Source organism: Salmo trutta, chromosome 32, assembly GCF_901001165.1.
Source record: "Salmo trutta chromosome 32, fSalTru1.1, whole genome shotgun sequence".
In the NCBI taxonomy this organism is placed as follows: Eukaryota; Metazoa; Chordata; class Actinopteri; order Salmoniformes; family Salmonidae; genus Salmo; species Salmo trutta.
Genome location: NC_042988.1, coordinates 43,923,669 through 43,942,647, shown reverse-complemented (window position 1 = coordinate 43,942,647; position 18,979 = coordinate 43,923,669). Strand labels below are relative to the sequence as shown.

General features: G+C 45.0%; 1 protein-coding gene across 2 annotated transcripts in view; it reads left to right on the top strand.

Moving 5' to 3' along the window:
* Window positions 1-18,979, top strand: part of LOC115171987 (4-aminobutyrate aminotransferase, mitochondrial) — a 66,124-nt gene that overhangs the window by 21,144 nt on the left and 26,001 nt on the right. For both annotated transcript variants that reach the window (XM_029729233.1, XM_029729234.1), the window contains exons 3-7: window positions 1,537-1,634; window positions 2,196-2,225; window positions 2,693-2,810; window positions 18,124-18,173; window positions 18,752-18,832. In XM_029729233.1, coding sequence (XP_029585093.1) covers window positions 1,537-1,634; window positions 2,196-2,225; window positions 2,693-2,810; window positions 18,124-18,173; window positions 18,752-18,832 — 377 coding nt within the window. The remainder of the gene's footprint in view (window positions 1-1,536; window positions 1,635-2,195; window positions 2,226-2,692; window positions 2,811-18,123; window positions 18,174-18,751; window positions 18,833-18,979) is intronic.

Here is an 18,979-nt window from a genome sequence, read left to right as displayed (position 1 = left end):
CCTACATACCCTGTAGCCAGACAGCCTAATGATATCACCCTACAGACCCTGTAGCCAGACAGCCTAATGATATCACCCTACATATCCTGTAGCCAGACAGCCTAATGATATCACCCTACATACCCTGTAGCCAGACAGGCTAATGATATCACCCTACATACCCTGTGGCCAGACAGACTAATGATATCACCCTACATACCCTGTAGCCAGACAGACTAATGATATCACCCTACATACCCTGTAGCCAGACAGACTAATGATATCACCCTACATACCCTGTAGCCAGACAGACTAATGATATCACCCTACATACCCTGTAGCCAGACAGACTAATGATATCACCCTACATACCCTGTAGCCAGACAGACTAATGATATCACCCTACATACCCTGTAGCCAGACAGCCTAATGATATCACCCTACATACCCTGTAGCCAGACAGGCTAATGATATCACCCTACATACCCTGTAGCCAGACAGGCTAATGATATCACCCTACAGACCCTGTAGCCAGACAGGCTAATGATATCACCCTACAGACCCTGTAGCCAGACAGACTAATGATATCACCCTACATACCCTGTAGCCAGACAGACTAATGATATCACCCTACATACCCTGTAGCCAGACAGACTAATGATATCACCCTACATACCCTGTAGCCAGACAGACTAATGATATCACCCTACATACCCTGTAGCCAGACAGACTAATGATATCACCCTACATACCCTGTAGCCAGACAGACTAATGATATCACCCTACATACCCTGTAGCCAGACAGACTAATGATATCACCCTACATACCCTGTAGCCAGACAGCCTAATGATATCACCCTACATACCCTGTAGCCAGACAGGCTAATGATATCACCCTACATACCCTGTAGCCAGACAGACTAGTGATATCACCCTACATAGCCTGTGGCCAGACAGACTAATGATATCACCCTACATACCCTGTGGCCAGACAGACTAGTGATATCACCCTATATACCCTTTGGCCAGACAGGCTAATGATATCACCCTACATACCCTGTAGCCAGACAGACTAATGATATCACCCTACATACCCTGTGGCCAGACAGACTAGTGATATCACTCTACATACCCTGTGGCCAGACAGGCTAATGATATCACCCTACATACCCTGTGGCCAGACAGGCTAATGATATCACCCTTTAAACCCTGTGGCCAGACAGACTAATGATATCACCCTACATACCCTGTAGCCAGACAGACTAGTGATATCACCCTTTAAACCCTGTGGCCAGACAGACTAATGACATCACCCTACAGACCCTGTAGCCAGACAGACTAGTGATATCACCCTACATACCCTTTGGCCAGACAGTCTAATGATATCACCCTACATACCCTGTGTGTGTGTGTGTGTGTGTGTGTGTGTGTGTGTGTGTGTGTGTGTGTGTGTGTGTGTGTGTGTGTGTGTGTGTGTGTGTGTGTGTGTGTGTGTGTGTGTGTGTGTGTGTGTGTGTGTGTGTGTGTGTGTGTGTGTGTGTGTGTGTGTGGGGACAGGCTGCAGGTATGTCAGTAAGGCAGCAGCTAAGACTCAGATGGAGTTTGAATACGATGGGCCTTCCATGAAGACCGAGGTCCCAGGACCCCGTTCCAAGGTACTGAACCACACAGTGGGTTAAATCCCGGGCCTGATTCCCCGTATGTCACTAACAGCACAATGAACCAGTAAGAAGAATAGGTATCTGTTAAAAGGCTCGTTCCGTTTGACATTTGTTCATGTTCAATGGTGACCTCTGTGTGACCCTGTATTGGGAACAGTGGACTGTACACACCCGTCCTGAACACTCTGTTGCACACAGGTTTCGTCCCAAACAGAACACTATGGAGGGAATAGGCTGCCATTAGACCAGGGTCCATAGGGCAGGGCACTATGGAGGGAATAGGCTGCCATTAGACCAGGGCCCATAGGGCAGGGCACTATGGAGGGAATAGGCTGCCATTAGACCAGGGCCCATAGGGCAGGGCACTATGGAGGGAATAGGCTGCCATTAGACCAGGGCCCATAGGACAGGGCACTATGAAGGGAATAGGCTGCCATTACATTAACATTAACATACTGTTGAGGAACCACCTTGACATGACATCTCCCTCTTCCTCTCCTCCATCTCCCTCTTCTCTCCTCTCTCCTCCCCTCCCTCCTTCTCCTCCCCCACCAGGAGCTGACCAAACAGTTGGGAGAGATGCAGGTACGCCAAGAGAGTGTGTGTGTGTGTGTGTGTGTGTGTGTGTGTGTGTGTGTGTGTGTGTGTGTGTGTGTGTGTGTGAGGCTGTTTTGATGATGGAATAAAACAATGCTTTATTGGGTCACACACTTGCATGCGTGCACACATAACGCAGACACACACACACACACACAGACACACAACGCAGACACACACACAGACACAACGCAGACACACACACACACACACACACAGACACATAACGCAGACACACAGTCTCTCTCTGTGTCTAGACTGTGTTAACTGAATGACTACCTTATCTCTTTCTCTCTCTCTCTGTGTCCCTTTCTCTCGCTCTCTGTCCCTCTCTCTCTGTCCCTCTCTCTGTCCCTTTCTCTCTCTGTCCCTCTCTCTCTCTGTCCCTCTCTCTCTCTGTCCCTCTCTCGCTCTCGCTCTCTCTCGCTTTCTCTCGCTCTCTCCCTCCCCCCTAGAATGTGGGAGCAATCAATTTCTTCTGTAACTATGAGGAGAGCAGAGGAAACTACCTGGTGGACGTGGACGGAAACCGCATGCTGGACGTCTACACACAGATCTCCTCCATCCCTATTGGTTAGTACAGACATCTCCTCCATCCCTATTGGTTAGTACAGACATCTCCTCCATCCCTATTGGTTAGTACAGACATCTCCTCCATCCCTATTGGTTAGTACAGACATCTCCTCCATCCCTATTGGTTAGTACAGACATCTCCTCCATCCCTATTGGTCAGTACAGACATCTCCTCCATCCCTATTGGTTAGTACAGACATCTCCTCCATCCCTATTGGTTAGTACAGACATCTCCTCCATCCCTATTGGTCAGTACAGACATCTCCTCCATCCCTATTGGTCAGTACACACATCTCCTCCATCCTTATTGGTCAGTAAAAGCATTTCGCTACACTCGCAATAACATCTGCTAACCATGTGTATGTTACCAATAAAATGTTATTTGATTTACACAGATCTCCTCCATCCTTACTGGTTAGTACCCAGATCTCCTCTATTCCTATTGGTTAGCACACATCTCCTCTATTCCTATTGGTTAGCACACACATCTCCTCTATTCCTATTGGTTAGCACACACATCTCCTCTATTCCTATTGGTTAGCACACACATCTCCTCTATTCCTATTGGTTAGCACACACATCTCCTCTATTCCTATTGGTTAGCACACACATCTCCTCTATTCCTATTGGTTAGCACACACATCTCCTCTATTCCTATTAGTTAGCACACACATCTCCTCTATTCCTATTGGTTAGCACACACATCTCCTCTATTGCTATCGGTCGGTGTCTAGAAGATCTAGCTAGTCATGTGTTCTATAGTTTGACAGAGTAGCGTGCTGGAGGTAAGCAACTTATCTGTAGCGTAGCATTTTCCCATTTTAACACCACAGCACTTCTGCCTGGCAGGTGTTGAACTTGCGACCCTAGACTCTCAAGGTTAGCGGTTCACTGTAGCTCAGTGGGTAGAGCAGGGCGCCTGCAACACCGGGTTAGTGGGGTTGATTCCCAGGACTACTCATGCCTAAAATGTATGCATGACTGTAAGTCTCTTTGGAGAAAAGAGTCTGTATTATATTATAGGATATTATTATTATTATTATAATATATGATATTATTATAGGTTGTTATTATATGATATTATTGTTATGTTACTATGTTATATTACTATATTATAGCACGCTGCAAACCAAAAGCTACATACCTGAGAGGACCTTGTGTTTTTTAGCCTGACATTGCAACACAGAAAGCAGCTGGAGGCGAGAGACTTAGATTACATTACAGTGGTTTAGGTCTAAGCCACATAGCGCAGTTAATGATTACCTTGTCCTTGTGTTTTAGTTATGATGAGGTCTAGGACAGATAAGGCAGTTAATGATTACCTTGTCCTTGTGTTTTAGTTATGATGAGGTCTAGGACAGATAAGGCAGTTAATGATTACCTTGTCCTTGTGTTTTAGTTATGATGAGGTCTAGGACAGATAAGGCAGTTATTGATTACCTTGTGTTTTAGTTATGATGAGGTCTAGAACAGATAAGGCAGTTAATGATTACCTTGTGTTTTAGTTATGATGAGGTCTAGGACAGATAAGGCAGTTAATGATGACCTTGTCCTTGTGTTTTAGTTATGATGAGGTCTAGGCCACATACAGCAGTTAATGATTACCTTGTCCTTGTGTTTTAGTTATGATGAGGTCTAAGCCACATAGCGCAGTTAATGATTACCTTGTGTTTTAGTTATGATGAGGTCTAGGACAGATAAGGCAGTTAATGATTACCTTGTCCTTGTGTTTTAGTTATGATGAGGTCTAGGACAGATAAGGCAGTTAATGATTACCTTGTCCTTGTGTTTTAGTTATGATGAGGTCTAGGACAGATAAGGCAGTTAATGATTACCTTGTCCTTGTGTTTTAGTTATGATGAGGTCTAGGACAGATAAGGCAGTTAATGATTACCTTGTCCTTGTGTTTTAGTTATGATGAGGTCTAGGACAGATAAGGCAGTTAATGATTACCTTGTCCTCATGTGTTTAGTTATGATGAGGTCTAGGCCACATACAGCAGTTAATGATTACCTTGTCCTTGTGTTTTAGTTATGATGAGGTCTAAGCCACATACAGCAGTTAATGATTACCTTGTCCTTGTGTTTTAGTTATGATGAGGTCTAGGCCACATACAGCAGTTAATGATTACCTTGTCCTTGTGTTTTAGTTATGATGAGGTCTAGGACAGATAAGGCAGTTATTGATTACCTTGTCCTTGTGTTTTAGTTATGATGAGGTCTAGGACAGATAAGGCAGTTAATGATTACCTTGTCCTCATGTGTTTAGTTATGATGAGGTCTAGGACAGATAAGGCAGTTAATGATTACCTTGTCTATACATCCTCTCAGGTATGTAGAGTTAAAGTATTGATTGGGGATAATTTGTGGAGGAATATAACTGTTTTTTGGGGTGATTTGTGATGTTTTATTTGTGCTTCCCATGACTGTGTTTTAGTATTTAAAGGTTCTATATGTTTGGGTCTAATGTGTATAGTGACTGTATGTTGTATATTCATGACACATGTGTAAAAAAGACAGAGGTCTCAATATGTTTTCGCTGTTAAAATAAAGGTTAAAAAATGGTGTGTGTGTGTGTATATACAGCGCAATCGGAAAGTATTCAAACCCCTTGACTTTTTCCACATTTTGTTATGTTACAGCCTTATTCTATAATTGATTAAATAAATAAAAATCATCAGCAATCTATACACACCATAATGACAAAGTGATTCGTTGGCAAATTTATAAAAATTGAAAAACAGAAATACCTTATTTATATACAGTGGGGCAAAAAAGTATTTAGTCAGCCACCAATTGTGCAAGTTCTCCCACTTAAAAAGATGAGAGGCCTGTAATTTTCATCATAGGTACACTTCAACTATGACAGACAAAATTAGAAAAAAAATCCAGAAAATCACATTGTAGGATTTTTAATGAATTTATTTGCAAATTATGGTGGAAAATAAGTATTTGGTCAATAACAAAAGTTTATCTCAATACTTTGTTATATACCCTTTGTTGGCAATGACACAGGTCAAACGTTTTCTGTAAGTCTTCACAAGGTTTTCACACACTGTTGCTGGTATTTTGGCCCATTCCTCCATGCAGATCTCCTCTAGAGCAGTGATGTTTTGAGGCTGTCGCTGGGCAACACGGACTTTCAACTCCCTCCAAAGATTTTCTATGGGGTTGAGATCTGGAGACTGGCTAGGCCACTCCAGGACCTTGAAATGCTTCTTACGAAGCCACTCCTTCGTTGCCCGGGCAGTGTGTTTGGGATCATTGTCATGCTGAAAGACCCAGCCACGTTTCATCTTCAATGCCCTTGCTGATGGAAGGAGGTTTTCACTCAAAATCTCACGATACATGGCCCCATTCATTCTTTCCTTTACACGGATCAGTCGTCCGGGTCCCTTTGCAGAAAAACAGCCCCAAAGCATGATGTTTCCACCCCCATGCTTCACAGTAGGTATGGTGTTCTTTGGATGCAACTCAGCATTCTTTGTCCTCCAAACACTACGAGTTGAGTTTTTACCAAAAAGTTCTATTTTGGTTTCATCTGACCATATGACATTCTCCCAATCCTCTTCTGGATCATCCAAATGCTCTCTAGCAAACTTCAGACGGGCCTGGACATGTACTGGCTTAAGCAAGGGGACACGTCTGGCACTGCAGGATTTGAGTCCCTGGCGGCATAGTGTGTTACTGATGGTAGGCTTTGTTACTTTGGTCCCAGCTCTCTGCAGGTCATTCACTAGGTCCCCCCGTGTGCTTCTGGGATTTTTGCTCACCATTCTTGTGATCATTTTGACCCCACGGGGTGAGATCTTGCGTGGAGCCCCAGCTCGAGGGAGATTATCAGTGGTCTTGTATGTCTTCCATTTCCTAATAATTGCTCCCACAGTTGATTTCCTCAAACCAAGCTGCTTACCTATTGCAGATTCAGTCTTCCCAGCCTGGTGCAGGTCTACAATTTTGTTTCTGGTGTCCTTTGACAGCTCTTTGGTCTTGGCCATAGTGGAGTTTGGAGTGTGACTGTTTGAGGTTGTGGACAGGTGTCTTTTATACTGATAACAAGTTCAAACAGGTGCCATTAATACAGGTAACGAGTGGAGGACAGAGGAGCCTCTTGAAGAAGAAGTTACAGGTCTGTGAGAGCCAGAAATCTTGCTTGTTTGTAGGTGACCAAATACTTATTTTCCACCATCATTTCCAAATAAATTCATTAAAAAATCCTACAATGTGATTTTCTGGATTTTTGTTTTCTCATTTTGTCTGTCATAGTTGACGTGTACCTATGATGAAAATTACAGGCCTCTCTCATCTTTTTAAGTGGGAGAACTTGCACAATTGGTGGCTGACTAAATACTTTTTTGCCCCACTGTAAGTATTCAGACCCTTTGCTATGAGACTAGAAATTGAGCTCCGGTGCATCCTGTTTCCATTGATCATCCTTGAGATGTTTCTACAACTTGATTGGAGTCCAACTGTGGTAAATTCAATTGATTGGACATGATTTGGAAAGGCACATACCTGTCTATATAAGGTCCCACAGTTGACAGTGCATGTCAGAGCAAAAACCAAGTAATGAGGTTGAAGGAATTGTCTGTAGAGCTCAGAGACAGGATTGTGTCGAGGCACAGATCTGGGGAAGGGTACCAAAACATTTCTGCAGCATTGAAGGTCCCCAAGAACACAGTGGCCTCCATCATTCTTAAATGGAAGAAGTTTGGAACCACCAAGCTGGCTGCCCGGGCCAAACTGAGCAATCAGGGTTCTTGGTCAGGGAGGTGACCAAGAACCCGATGGTCACTCTGACAGAGCTCTCTAGAGTTCCTCTGTGGAGATGAGAGAACCTTCCAGAAGAACAACCATCTCTGCAGCACTCCACCAATCAGGCCTTTATGGTGGAGTGGCCAGACAGAAGCCACTCGTCAGTAAAAGGCGCATGACAGCCCGCTTGGAGTTTGCCAAAAGGCACCTAAAGACTCTCAGACCATGAGAAACAAGATTCTCTGGTCTGATGAAACCAAGATTGAACTTAGCCTGAATGCCAAGCATCACATCTGGAGGAAACCTGGCACCATCCCTACGGTGAAGGATGGTGGTGGCAGCATCATGATATGAGTATGTTTTTTAGCACCAGGGCCTGATAGACTTGTCAGGATCGAGACAAAGATGAACAGAGCAAAATACAGAGAGATCCTTGATGAAAACCTGCTCCAGAGCGCTCAGGACCTCAGACTGGGGCGAAGGTTCACCTTCCAACAGGACAACGACCCTAAGCACACAGCCAAGACAACGCAGGAGTGGCTTCGGGACAAGTCTCTTTATGTCCTTGAGTGACCCAGCCAGAGCCCGGACTTGAACTCGATCGAACATCTCTGGAGAGACCTGAAAATAGCTGTGTACCAACACTCCCCATCCAACCTGACAGAGCTTGAAAGGATCTGCAGAGAAGAATGGGAGAAACGCCCAAAAACAGGTGTGCCAAGCTTGTAGCGTCATACCAAAGAAGACTCAAGGCTGTAATCGCTGCCAAAGGTGCTTCAACAAAGTACTGAGTAAAGGGTCTGAAAACTTATGTAAATGTGATTTTTAAGTTTTTTATTTGTAATCAATTAGCAAAAAAAGTTAAAGTAAAAACAGGTTATCATTATGGGGTATGTGTGTAGATAAATGCTGGGGGAAAAAGATATTGAACCAGTTTTGGAATTAGGCTGTAACGTAACAAAATGTGGGAAGGTCAAGGGGTCTGAATACTGGACGCTGCTCTGCACTTTAATGGATTGATAGTGTTTGTGTCCCAAATGGCTCCCTTTTCCATTTATAGTGCACTACTTTTGACCAGAGCGCTATGTAGGGAATAGGGAGCCATTTATAGTGCACTACTTTTGACCAGAGCGCTATGTAGGGAATAGGGAGCCATTTATAGTGCACTACTTTTGACCAGAGCGCTATGTAGGGAATAGGGAGCCATTTATAGTGCACTACTTTTGACCAGAGCGCTATGTAGGGAATAGGGAGCCATTTATAGTGCACTACTTTTGACCAGAGTGCTATGTAAGGAATAGGGAGCCATTTAGGGCGTGTGAAGTGTTTCTAGGACTCTGGACATCTTATCTGAGACTGAGAGAGAAACCATCTGTTCAGGGACTGACTTATTCATGTCCTATCTGGTTTATGAGGATAAGTGCGTGCGTGCGTGCGTGCGTGCGTGTGTGCGTGCGTGCGTGCGTGTGTGCGTGCGGCATATTTGACTTTTTCCTGATGGATTTCCTTGTAGTCATTAATGATGTAAATGTGTATCTACAGTATGTCTCATATTAACTTAGAACATTCTACAGTGATGTTATGAAACCTAATGGAACTGTCAGGAAGTGGAGGAAGGACACAATATTCTAGTTGAGAATCTCTCTGACTAGGACTATAATAGAACAGGAGAGGTACATTCTACCCAGAGAGAAGGTGGATTAAGATTTAAAGGAGATAGTTATATGTTAACTATCTAACGGCAACATTGGCACAATACAGATATCAATAGATGCAGTAGGAGTCAGCAGGTTGAGGACCAGATTACATGCTGTAGGAGTTAGCAGGTTAAGGACCAGATTACAGGCTGTAGGAGTTAGCAGGTTGAGGACCAGATTACATGCAGTAGGAGTTAGCAGGTTAAGGACCAGATTACATGCTGTAGGAGTTAGCAGGTTGAGGACCAGATTACATGCAGTAGGAGTTAGCAGGTTGAGGACCAGATTACATGCTGTAGGAGTTAGCAGGTTGAGGACCAGATTACATGCAGTAGGAGTTAGCAAGTTGAGGACCAGATTACATGCAGTAGGAGTTAGCAGGTTGAGGACCACATTACATGCCGTAGGAGTTAGCAGGTTGAGGACCAGATTACATGCAGTAGGAGTTAGCAAGTTGAGGACCAGATTACATGCAGTAGGAGTTAGCAGGTTGAGGACCAGATTACATGCAGTAGGAGTTAGCAGGTTGAGGACCAGATTACATGCAGTAGGAGTTAGCAGGTTAAGGACCAGATTACATGCTGTAGGAGTTAGCAGGTTGAGGACCAGATTACATGCTGTAGGAGTTAGCAGGTTGAGGACCAGATTACATGCAGTAGGAGTTAGCAAGTTGAGGACCAGATTACATGCAGTAGGAGTTAGCAGGTTGAGGACCACATTACATGCTGTAGGAGTTAGCAGGTTGAGGACCAGATTACATGCAGTAGAAGATAGCAAGTTGAGGACCAGATTACATGCAGTAGGAGTTAGCAGGTTGAGGACCACATTACAGGCTGTAGGAGTTAGCAGGTTGAGGACCAGATTACATGCAGTAGGAGTTAGCAGGTTGAGGACCAGATTATATGCTGTAGGAGTTAGCAGGTTAAGGACCACATTACATGCTGTAGGAGTTAGCAGGTTGAGGACCAGATTATATGCTGTAGGAGTTAGCAGGTTAAGGACCACATTACATGCAGTAGGAGTTAGCAGGTTGAGGACCAGATTACATGCTGTAGGAGTTAGCAGGTTGAGGACCAGATTATATGCTGTAGGAGTTAGCAGGTTAAGGACCACATTACATGCAGTAGGAGTTAGCAGGTTGAGGACCAGATTATATGCTGTAGGAGTTAGCAGGTTAAGGACCACATTACATGCTGTAGGAGTTAGCAGGTTGAGGACCAGATTATATGCTGTAGGAGTTAGCAGGTTAAGGACCACATTACATGCAGTAGGAGTTAGCAGGTTGAGGACCAGATTACATGCTGTAGGAGTTAGCAGGTTGAGGACCAGATTATATGCTGTAGGAGTTAGCAGGTTAAGGACCACATTACATGCAGTAGGAGTTAGCAGGTTGAGGACCAGATTACATGCTGTAGGAGTTAGCAGGTTGAGGACCACATTACATGCAGTAGGAGTTAGCAGGTTGAGGACCAGATTACATGTAGTAGGAGTTAGCAGGTTGAGGACCAGATTACATGCTGTAGGAGTTAGCAGGTTGAGGACCAGATTACATGCTGTAGGAGTTAGCAGGTTGAGGACCAGATTACATGCTGTAGGAGTTAGCAGGTTGAGGACCAGATTACATGCTGTAGGAGTTAGCAGGTTAAGGACCACATTACATGCAGTAGGAGTTAGCAGGTTGAGGACCAGATTACATGCTGTAGGAGTTAGCAGGTTGAGGACCAGATTACATGCTGTAGGAGTTAGCAGGTTAAGGACCAGATTACATGTAGTAGGAGTTAGCAGGTTGAGGACCAGATTACATGTAGTAGGAGTTAGCAGGTTGAGGACCAGATTACATGCTGTAGGAGTTAGCAGGTTAAGGATCAGATTACATGCTGTAGGAGTTAGCAGGTTAAGGACCAGATTACATGCAGTAGGAGTTAGCAGGTTGAGGACCACATTACAGGCTGTAGGAGTTAGCAGGTTGAGGACCAGATTACATGCAGTAGGAGTTAGCAGGTTGAGGACCAGATTATATATTGTAGGAGTTAGCAGGTTGAGGACCAGATTACATGCTGTAGGAGTTAGCAGGTTAAGGACCAGATTACATGCAGTAGGAGTTAGCAGGTTGAGGACCAGATTATATGCTGTAGGAGTTAGCAGGTTAAGGATCAGATTACATGCTGTAGGAGTTAGCAGGTTAAGGACCAGATTACATGCAGTAGGAGTTAGCAGGTTGAGGACCAGATTATATGCTGTAGGAGTTAGCAGGTTAAGGACCAGATTACATGCAGTAGGAGTTAGCAGGTTGAGGACCACATTACAGGCTGTAGGAGTTAGCAGGTTGAGGACCAGATTACATGCTGTAGGAGTTAGCAGGTTAAGGATCAGATTACATGCTGTAGGAGTTAGCAGGTTAAGGACCAGATTACATGCAGTAGGAGTTAGCAGGTTGAGGACCAGATTACATGCTGTAGGAGTTAGCAGGTTGAGGACCAGATTACATGCTGTAGGAGTTAGCAGGTTGAGGACCAGATTACAGGCTGTAGGAGTTAGCAGGTTAAGGACCAGATTATATGCTGTAGGAGTTAGCAGGTTGAGGACCAGATTACATGCTGTAGGAGTTAGCAGGTTGAGGACCAGATTACATGCTGTAGGAGTTAGCAGGTTAAGGATCAGATTACATGCTGTAGGAGTTAGCAGGTTGAGGACCAGATTACATGCTGTAGGAGTTAGCAGGTTAAGGATCAGATTACATGCTGTAGGAGTTAGCAGGTTGAGGACCAGATTACATGCTGTAGGAGTTAGCAGGTTAAGGATCAGATTACATGCTGTAGGAGTTAGCAGGTTGAGGACCAGATTACATGCTGTAGGAGTTAGCAGGTTGAGGACCAGATTACATGCTGTAGGAGTTAGCAGGTTAAGGACCACATTACATGCAGTAGGAGTTAGCAGGTTGAGGACCAGATTACATGCTGTAGGAGTTAGCAGGTTGAGGACCAGATTACATGCAGTAGGAGTTAGCAGGTTGAGGACCAGATTACATGCTGTAGGAGTTAGCAGGTTAAGGACCAGATTACATGCTGTAGGAGTTAGCAGGTTGAGGACCACATTACAGGCTGTAGGAGTTAGCAGGTTGAGGACCAGATTACATGCTGTAGGAGTTAGCAGGTTAAGGATCAGATTACATGCTGTAGGAGTTAGCAGGTTAAGGACCAGATTACATGCAGTAGGAGTTAGCAGGTTGAGGACCAGATTACATGCTGTAGGAGTTAGCAGGTTAAGGACCAGATTACATGCAGTAGGAGTTAGCAGGTTGAGGACCACATTACAGGCTGTAGGAGTTAGCAGGTTGAGGACCAGATTACATGCTGTAGGAGTTAGCAGGTTAAGGATCAGATTACATGCTGTAGGAGTTAGCAGGTTAAGGACCAGATTACATGCAGTAGGAGTTAGCAGGTTGAGGACCAGATTACATGCTGTAGGAGTTAGCAGGTTGAGGACCAGATTACATGCTGTAGGAGTTAGCAGGTTGAGGACCAGATTACAGGCTGTAGGAGTTAGCAGGTTAAGGACCAGATTATATGCTGTAGGAGTTAGCAGGTTGAGGACCAGATTACATGCTGTAGGAGTTAGCAGGTTGAGGACCAGATTACATGCTGTAGGAGTTAGCAGGTTAAGGATCAGATTACATGCTGTAGGAGTTAGCAGGTTGAGGACCAGATTACATGCTGTAGGAGTTAGCAGGTTAAGGATCAGATTACATGCTGTAGGAGTTAGCAGGTTGAGGACCAGATTACATGCTGTAGGAGTTAGCAGGTTAAGGATCAGATTACATGCTGTAGGAGTTAGCAGGTTGAGGACCAGATTACATGCTGTAGGAGTTAGCAGGTTGAGGACCAGATTACATGCTGTAGGAGTTAGCAGGTTAAGGACCACATTACATGCAGTAGGAGTTAGCAGGTTGAGGACCAGATTACATGCTGTAGGAGTTAGCAGGTTGAGGACCAGATTACATGCAGTAGGAGTTAGCAGGTTGAGGACCAGATTACATGCTGTAGGAGTTAGCAGGTTAAGGACCAGATTACATGCTGTAGGAGTTAGCAGGTTAAGGACCAGATTACATGCAGTAGGAGTTAGCAGGTTAAGGACCAGATTACATGCTGTAGGAGTTAGCAGGTTGAGGACCAGATTACATGCTGTAGGAGTTAGCAGGTTGAGGACCAGATTACATGCTGTAGGAGTTAGCAGGTTGAGGACCAGATTACATGCTGTAGGAGTTAGCAGGTTGAGGACCAGATTACATGCTGTAGGAGTTAGCAGGTTGAGGACCACATTACATGCTGTAGGAGTTAGCAGGTTAAGGACCAGATTACATGCTGTAGGAGTTAGCAGGTTGAGGACCAGATTACATGCTGTAGGAGTTAGCAGGTTAAGGACCAGATTACATGCTGTAGGAGTTAGCAGGTTGAGGACCAGATTACATGCTGTAGGAGTTAGCAGGTTAAGGACCAGATTACATGCTGTAGGAGTTAGCAGGTTGAGGACCAGATTACATGCTGTAGGAGTTAGCAGGTTAAGGACCAGATTACATGCTGTAGGAGTTAGCAGGTTGAGGACCAGATTACATGCTGTAGGAGTTAGCAGGTTGAGGACCAGATTACATGCTGTAGGAGTTAGCAGGTTGAGGACCAGATTACATGCTGTAGGAGTTAGCAGGTTGAGGACCACATTACATGCAGTAGGAGTTAGCAGGTTGAGGACCAGATTACAGGCTGTAGGAGTTAGCAGGTTAAGGACCAGATTACATGCTGTAGGAGTTAGCAGGTTGAGGACCAGATTACATGCTGTAGGAGTTAGCAGGTTGAGGACCAGATTACATGCTGTAGGAGTTAGCAGGTTAAGGACCAGATTACATGCTGTAGGAGTTAGCAGGTTGAGGACCAGATTACATGCTGTAGGAGTTAGCAGGTTGAGGACCAGATTACATGCTGTAGGAGTTAGCAGGTTAAGGACCAGATTACATGCTGTAGGAGTTAGCAGGTTGAGGACCAGATTACATGCTGTAGGAGTTAGCAGGTTAAGGATCAGATTACATGCAGTAGGAGTTAGCAGGTTGAGGACCAGTGATGTAGTAAACATCAACTCTGTTCCCTATTCATGGTAAATCAAGTAACGGCCTGTATATTTTCAATGCATTTTTCTGCTGTAGGTGAGTAACTGCTTGCTCCAAATTAAAAATGTATGAACAGCGTTTACCCTCCACTACCCCACTGGTTATGGTTAGTGATAAAGTGTTGTGGTCCAGTCAGACAGGACAGGGATCTACAGTAGGGTTAGTGATAAAGTGTTGTGGTCCAGTCAGACAGGACAGGGATCTACAGTAGGGTTAGTGATAAAGTGTTGTGGTCAGACAGGACAGTGATCTACAGTAGGGTTAGGGATAAAGTGTTGTGGTCCAGTCAGACAGGACAGGGATCTACAGTAGGGTTAGTGATAAAGTGTTGTGGTCAGACAGGACAGTGATCTACAGTAGGGTTAGTGATAAAGTGTTGTGGTCCAGTCAGACAGGACAGGGATCTACAGTAGGGTTAGTGATAAAGTGTTGTGGTCCAGTCAGACAGGACAGGGATCTACAGTAGGGTTAGTGATAAAGTGTTGTGGTCCAGTCAGACAGGACAGTGATCTACAGTAGGGTTAGGGATAAAGTGTTGTGGTCCAGTCAGACAGGACAGGGATCTACAGTAGGGTTAGTGATAAAGTGTTGTGGTCCAGTCAGACAGGACAGTGATCTACAGTAGGGTTAGTGATAAAGTGTTGTGGTCAGACAGGACAGGGATCTACAGTAGGGTTAGTGATAAAGTGTTGTGGTCCAGTCAGACAGGACAGTGATCTACAGTAGGGTTAGTGATAAAGTGTTGTGGTCCAGTCAGACAGGACAGTGATCTACAGTAGGGTTAGTGATAAAGTGTTGTGGTCCAGTCAGACAGGACAGGGATCTACAGTAGGGTTAGTGATAAAGTGTTGTGGTCCAGTCAGACAGGACAGGGATCTACAGTAGGGTTAGTGATGAAGTGTTGTGGTCAGACAGGACAGGGATCTACAGTAGGGTTAGTGATAAAGTGTTGTGGTCCAGTCAGACAGGACATGGATCTACAGTAGGGTTAGTGATAAAGTGTTGTGGTCCAGTCAGACAGGACAGGGATCTACAGTAGGGTTAGTGATAAAGTGTTGTGGTCCAGTCAGACAGGACAGGGATCTACAGTAGGGTTAGTGATGAAGTGTTGTGGTCAGACAGGACAGGGATCTACAGTAGGGTTAGTGATAAAGTGTTGTGGTCCAGTCAGACAGGACATGGATCTACAGTAGGGTTAGTGATAAAGTGTTGTGGTCCAGTCAGACAGGACAGGGATCTACAGTAGGGTTAGTGATAAAGTGTTGTGGTCCAGTCAGACAGGACAGGGATCTACAGTAGGGTTAGTGGTAAAATGTTGGTGTTCTCTCTCTCTCTCTCTCTCTCAGGGGACTAATGCTGCCATAGTAACACATAGCCCTGGTTGCTAGGGTTACCAGAAGCATGTCCTGATGTAAACTCGCTGTGACAACTCAGCGACAGCTTAATAAGAGGGGAGATGGTGCGTTTAACACACATGCACGCACACACACATACACACACAAGATAGACCCACACACACAGCCACAGAGGCCAGGCTTACCAGGACCGGACATTGTGGTGGCGTTTGACAGTATTTATTATTAATATTATCCAATCAGTTTCTGTCTAACAGACTGCATGGAGACAGGTCAATGACTCACCCTGTCACAGGCCACTCACACACAGGTCCCTGCTCTGGACCAATGCAATTACATAACCATTTCAAATAAATCCTCTCATTCACTGTCTGAGTTTCCTCTCAAATAATCACAAGACCTGTTATAACCCCACCCCTCTGTCTCTCTGTCTCTCTCAATTTCTCTCCCTCTCTCGCTCTCTCTCTCGCTCTCTCTCTCTCCCTCTCGTTCTTTCTCTCTGTCTCTCTCAATTTCTCTCCCTCTCTCTCTCTCGCTCTCTCTCTCTCCCTCTCGTTCTCTCTCTCAGTCTCTCTCTGAGGCGTAACAGTGGTCTGGAATACTGAGATAAAGCCATGAGGCAGAGATCACACACACTGTATTGGTCCAAACACACACACACACACACACACACACACACACACACACACACACAATCACACACACAATCACACACACACACACACACACACACACACACACACACACACACACACACACAATCACAACCTTCAATGAGCAACCATGGTATTACCTGCCTTGCTGCCTCGCTCTAAACTAAGCTTGAAATCCTCATGCTAGTATCTGGGTATGAAGCCAGGCTGCATGTCATGTTGTCTAGTTTTTCTGGCTAAAACAGCTGTCATAGAGAACCACATGTTTTTCACCCAGATTATACATTCTTTGTGTTACTGACCTGGGTTCAAATACTATTTTATATACATTTTCTTCGTTTGATTGCGGTGGCCTGGCTTTAATGGACCAATAGAATGGCTCAAAAATACAAAAACCCTGCGGAATTCGGAAAATATCAAATAGTATTTGAACCCAGGTGTGTTGGGAAGTGGTAGGTTAGGATGATGGGGCTCTATAACTTCAGGGCCCGTATCCACAAAGTGTCTCAGAGTAAGACTGCTGATCCAGGATCATTAAGAATATATCAACCAGGGCTCTCCAACCCTGTTTCAGGAGGGTATCTGTCCCTGGAGAGGTTTCAGGAGGGTATCTGTTCCTGGAGAGGTTCAGGAGGGCATCTGTTCCTGGAGAGGTTTCAGGAGGGCATCTGTTCCTGGAGAGGTTTCAGGAGGGCATCTGTTCCTGGAGAGGTTTCAGGAGGGCATCTGTTCCTGGAGAGGTTTCAGGAGGGCATCTGTTCCTGGAGAGATTTCAGGAGGGCATCTGTTCCTGGAGAGGTTTCAGGAGGGTATCTGTCCCTGGAGGGGTTTCAGGAGGGTATCTGTCCCTGGAGGGGTTTCAGGAGGGTATCTGTTCCTGGAGAGATTTCAGGAGGGTATCTGTTCCTGGAGAGGTTTCAGGAGGGTATCTGTTCCTGGAGAGGTTTCAGGAGGGCATCTGTTCCTGGAGAGGTTTCAGGAGGGCATCTGTTCCTGGAGAGGTTTCAGGAGGGTATCTGTCCCTGGAGGGGTTTCAGGAGGGTATCTGTCCCTGGAGAGGTTTCAGGAGGGTATCTGTCCCTGGAGAGGTTTTGGGAGGGTATCTGTCCCTGGAGGGGTTTCAGGAGGGTATCTGTCCCAGGAGAGGTTTCAGGAGGGTATCTGTTCCTGGAGAGATTTCAGGAGGGTATCTGTTCCTGGAGAGGTTTCAGGAGGGTATCTGTTCCTGGAGAGGTTTCAGGAGGGCATCTGTTCCTGGAGAGGTTTCAGGAGGGTATCTGTCCCTGGAGGGGTTTCAGGAGGGTATCTGTCCCTGGAGAGGTTTCAGGAGGGTATCTGTCCCTGGAGAGGTTTTGGGAGGGTATCTCTCCAGGAACAGAGTTGGAGAACCCTGAGATAGACAGATCCTAGATCAGCACTCCTACTTTGAGACTCTTTGTGGAACGGGCCCTGGTGTCTGAGGGGCTCCCTCTTCTCGTACTGGCCCCTAGTGGTGGGAACTGGAACTGCTATGCAGATCTTTATATAAGGCTGATAGTACAGTCAAACACTGCTGTGTTTCATATGCTACATCAGTGGGAATCAGTCTTCTACACTACAATAGTTGGTTAGGTTATAGCTTGTATTTGACTCCATTGGGTTAAAATGGTTTAGTTATAATGAAGTGGTAACACAAATTGTAATTTTTCTCTTTCAGGATACAACCATCCCTCACTCATTAAAGTGATGTCCAACCCCAACAATATGGTAGGTAGGTAGGGAGGGAGGGAGGGAGGGAGGTAGGGGGAGATAGGGAGAGGGAGGGAGGGAGGGAGGGAGGGAGGGAGTTATGTGGGTTGAATGCTGTAACACAGAATATATTTTTTAGAAAAGTCCCATGATGCTAGTTACTGTTCATTACTGCTGATCACTTATTAACCATCACTTATTCACTTTACTTTAATAGAATATTTCAGTTGTTGTGTTTATTACATTAGTTTAATTGGATGACTTTATTATCTCATTCCAAGTCATCATCTCATCTCTATAGAGCTGCTGTCTCTGCTGTCTGACAAAATCACTATTTTAGTATTTCTTCATAGTAAATAAGGCTTTATGACTGCTGAATACCAACTATCAATCACTTAGATCATGTATTTTCAGGTAGAGATACCTTGCGAAGTAACTGCTCTCTATGAGCTCACAGAAAAAACCTAACGAAATGGAATCTCTCAGCACTAACTGTTATTGAAAACCAATCAGAAGACATTGGAGTTGAACATCTCTCCCCAGGTTTACAGTCCTGCTTAGTTCCCCATGTTTACCTCTTTCTCCCTTCCTCTCAGAGTGCGTTTGTGAACAGGCCAGCTCTTGGGATCATGCCACCCGAGAACTTTCCGGAAAAGCTGTCAGAAAGCCTTCTCTCAGTGAGTGCCACAGACACGTTGAATACACTGGATCCTTTACTGAAAGACCAGAAATGAACTAGTGAAGGGATTCTAGCTGGACCCCACCGCTGTAGACTGACTTCCTCCATTTTGTGGATTGTGCAATCCTTCTGACTGGATACCATC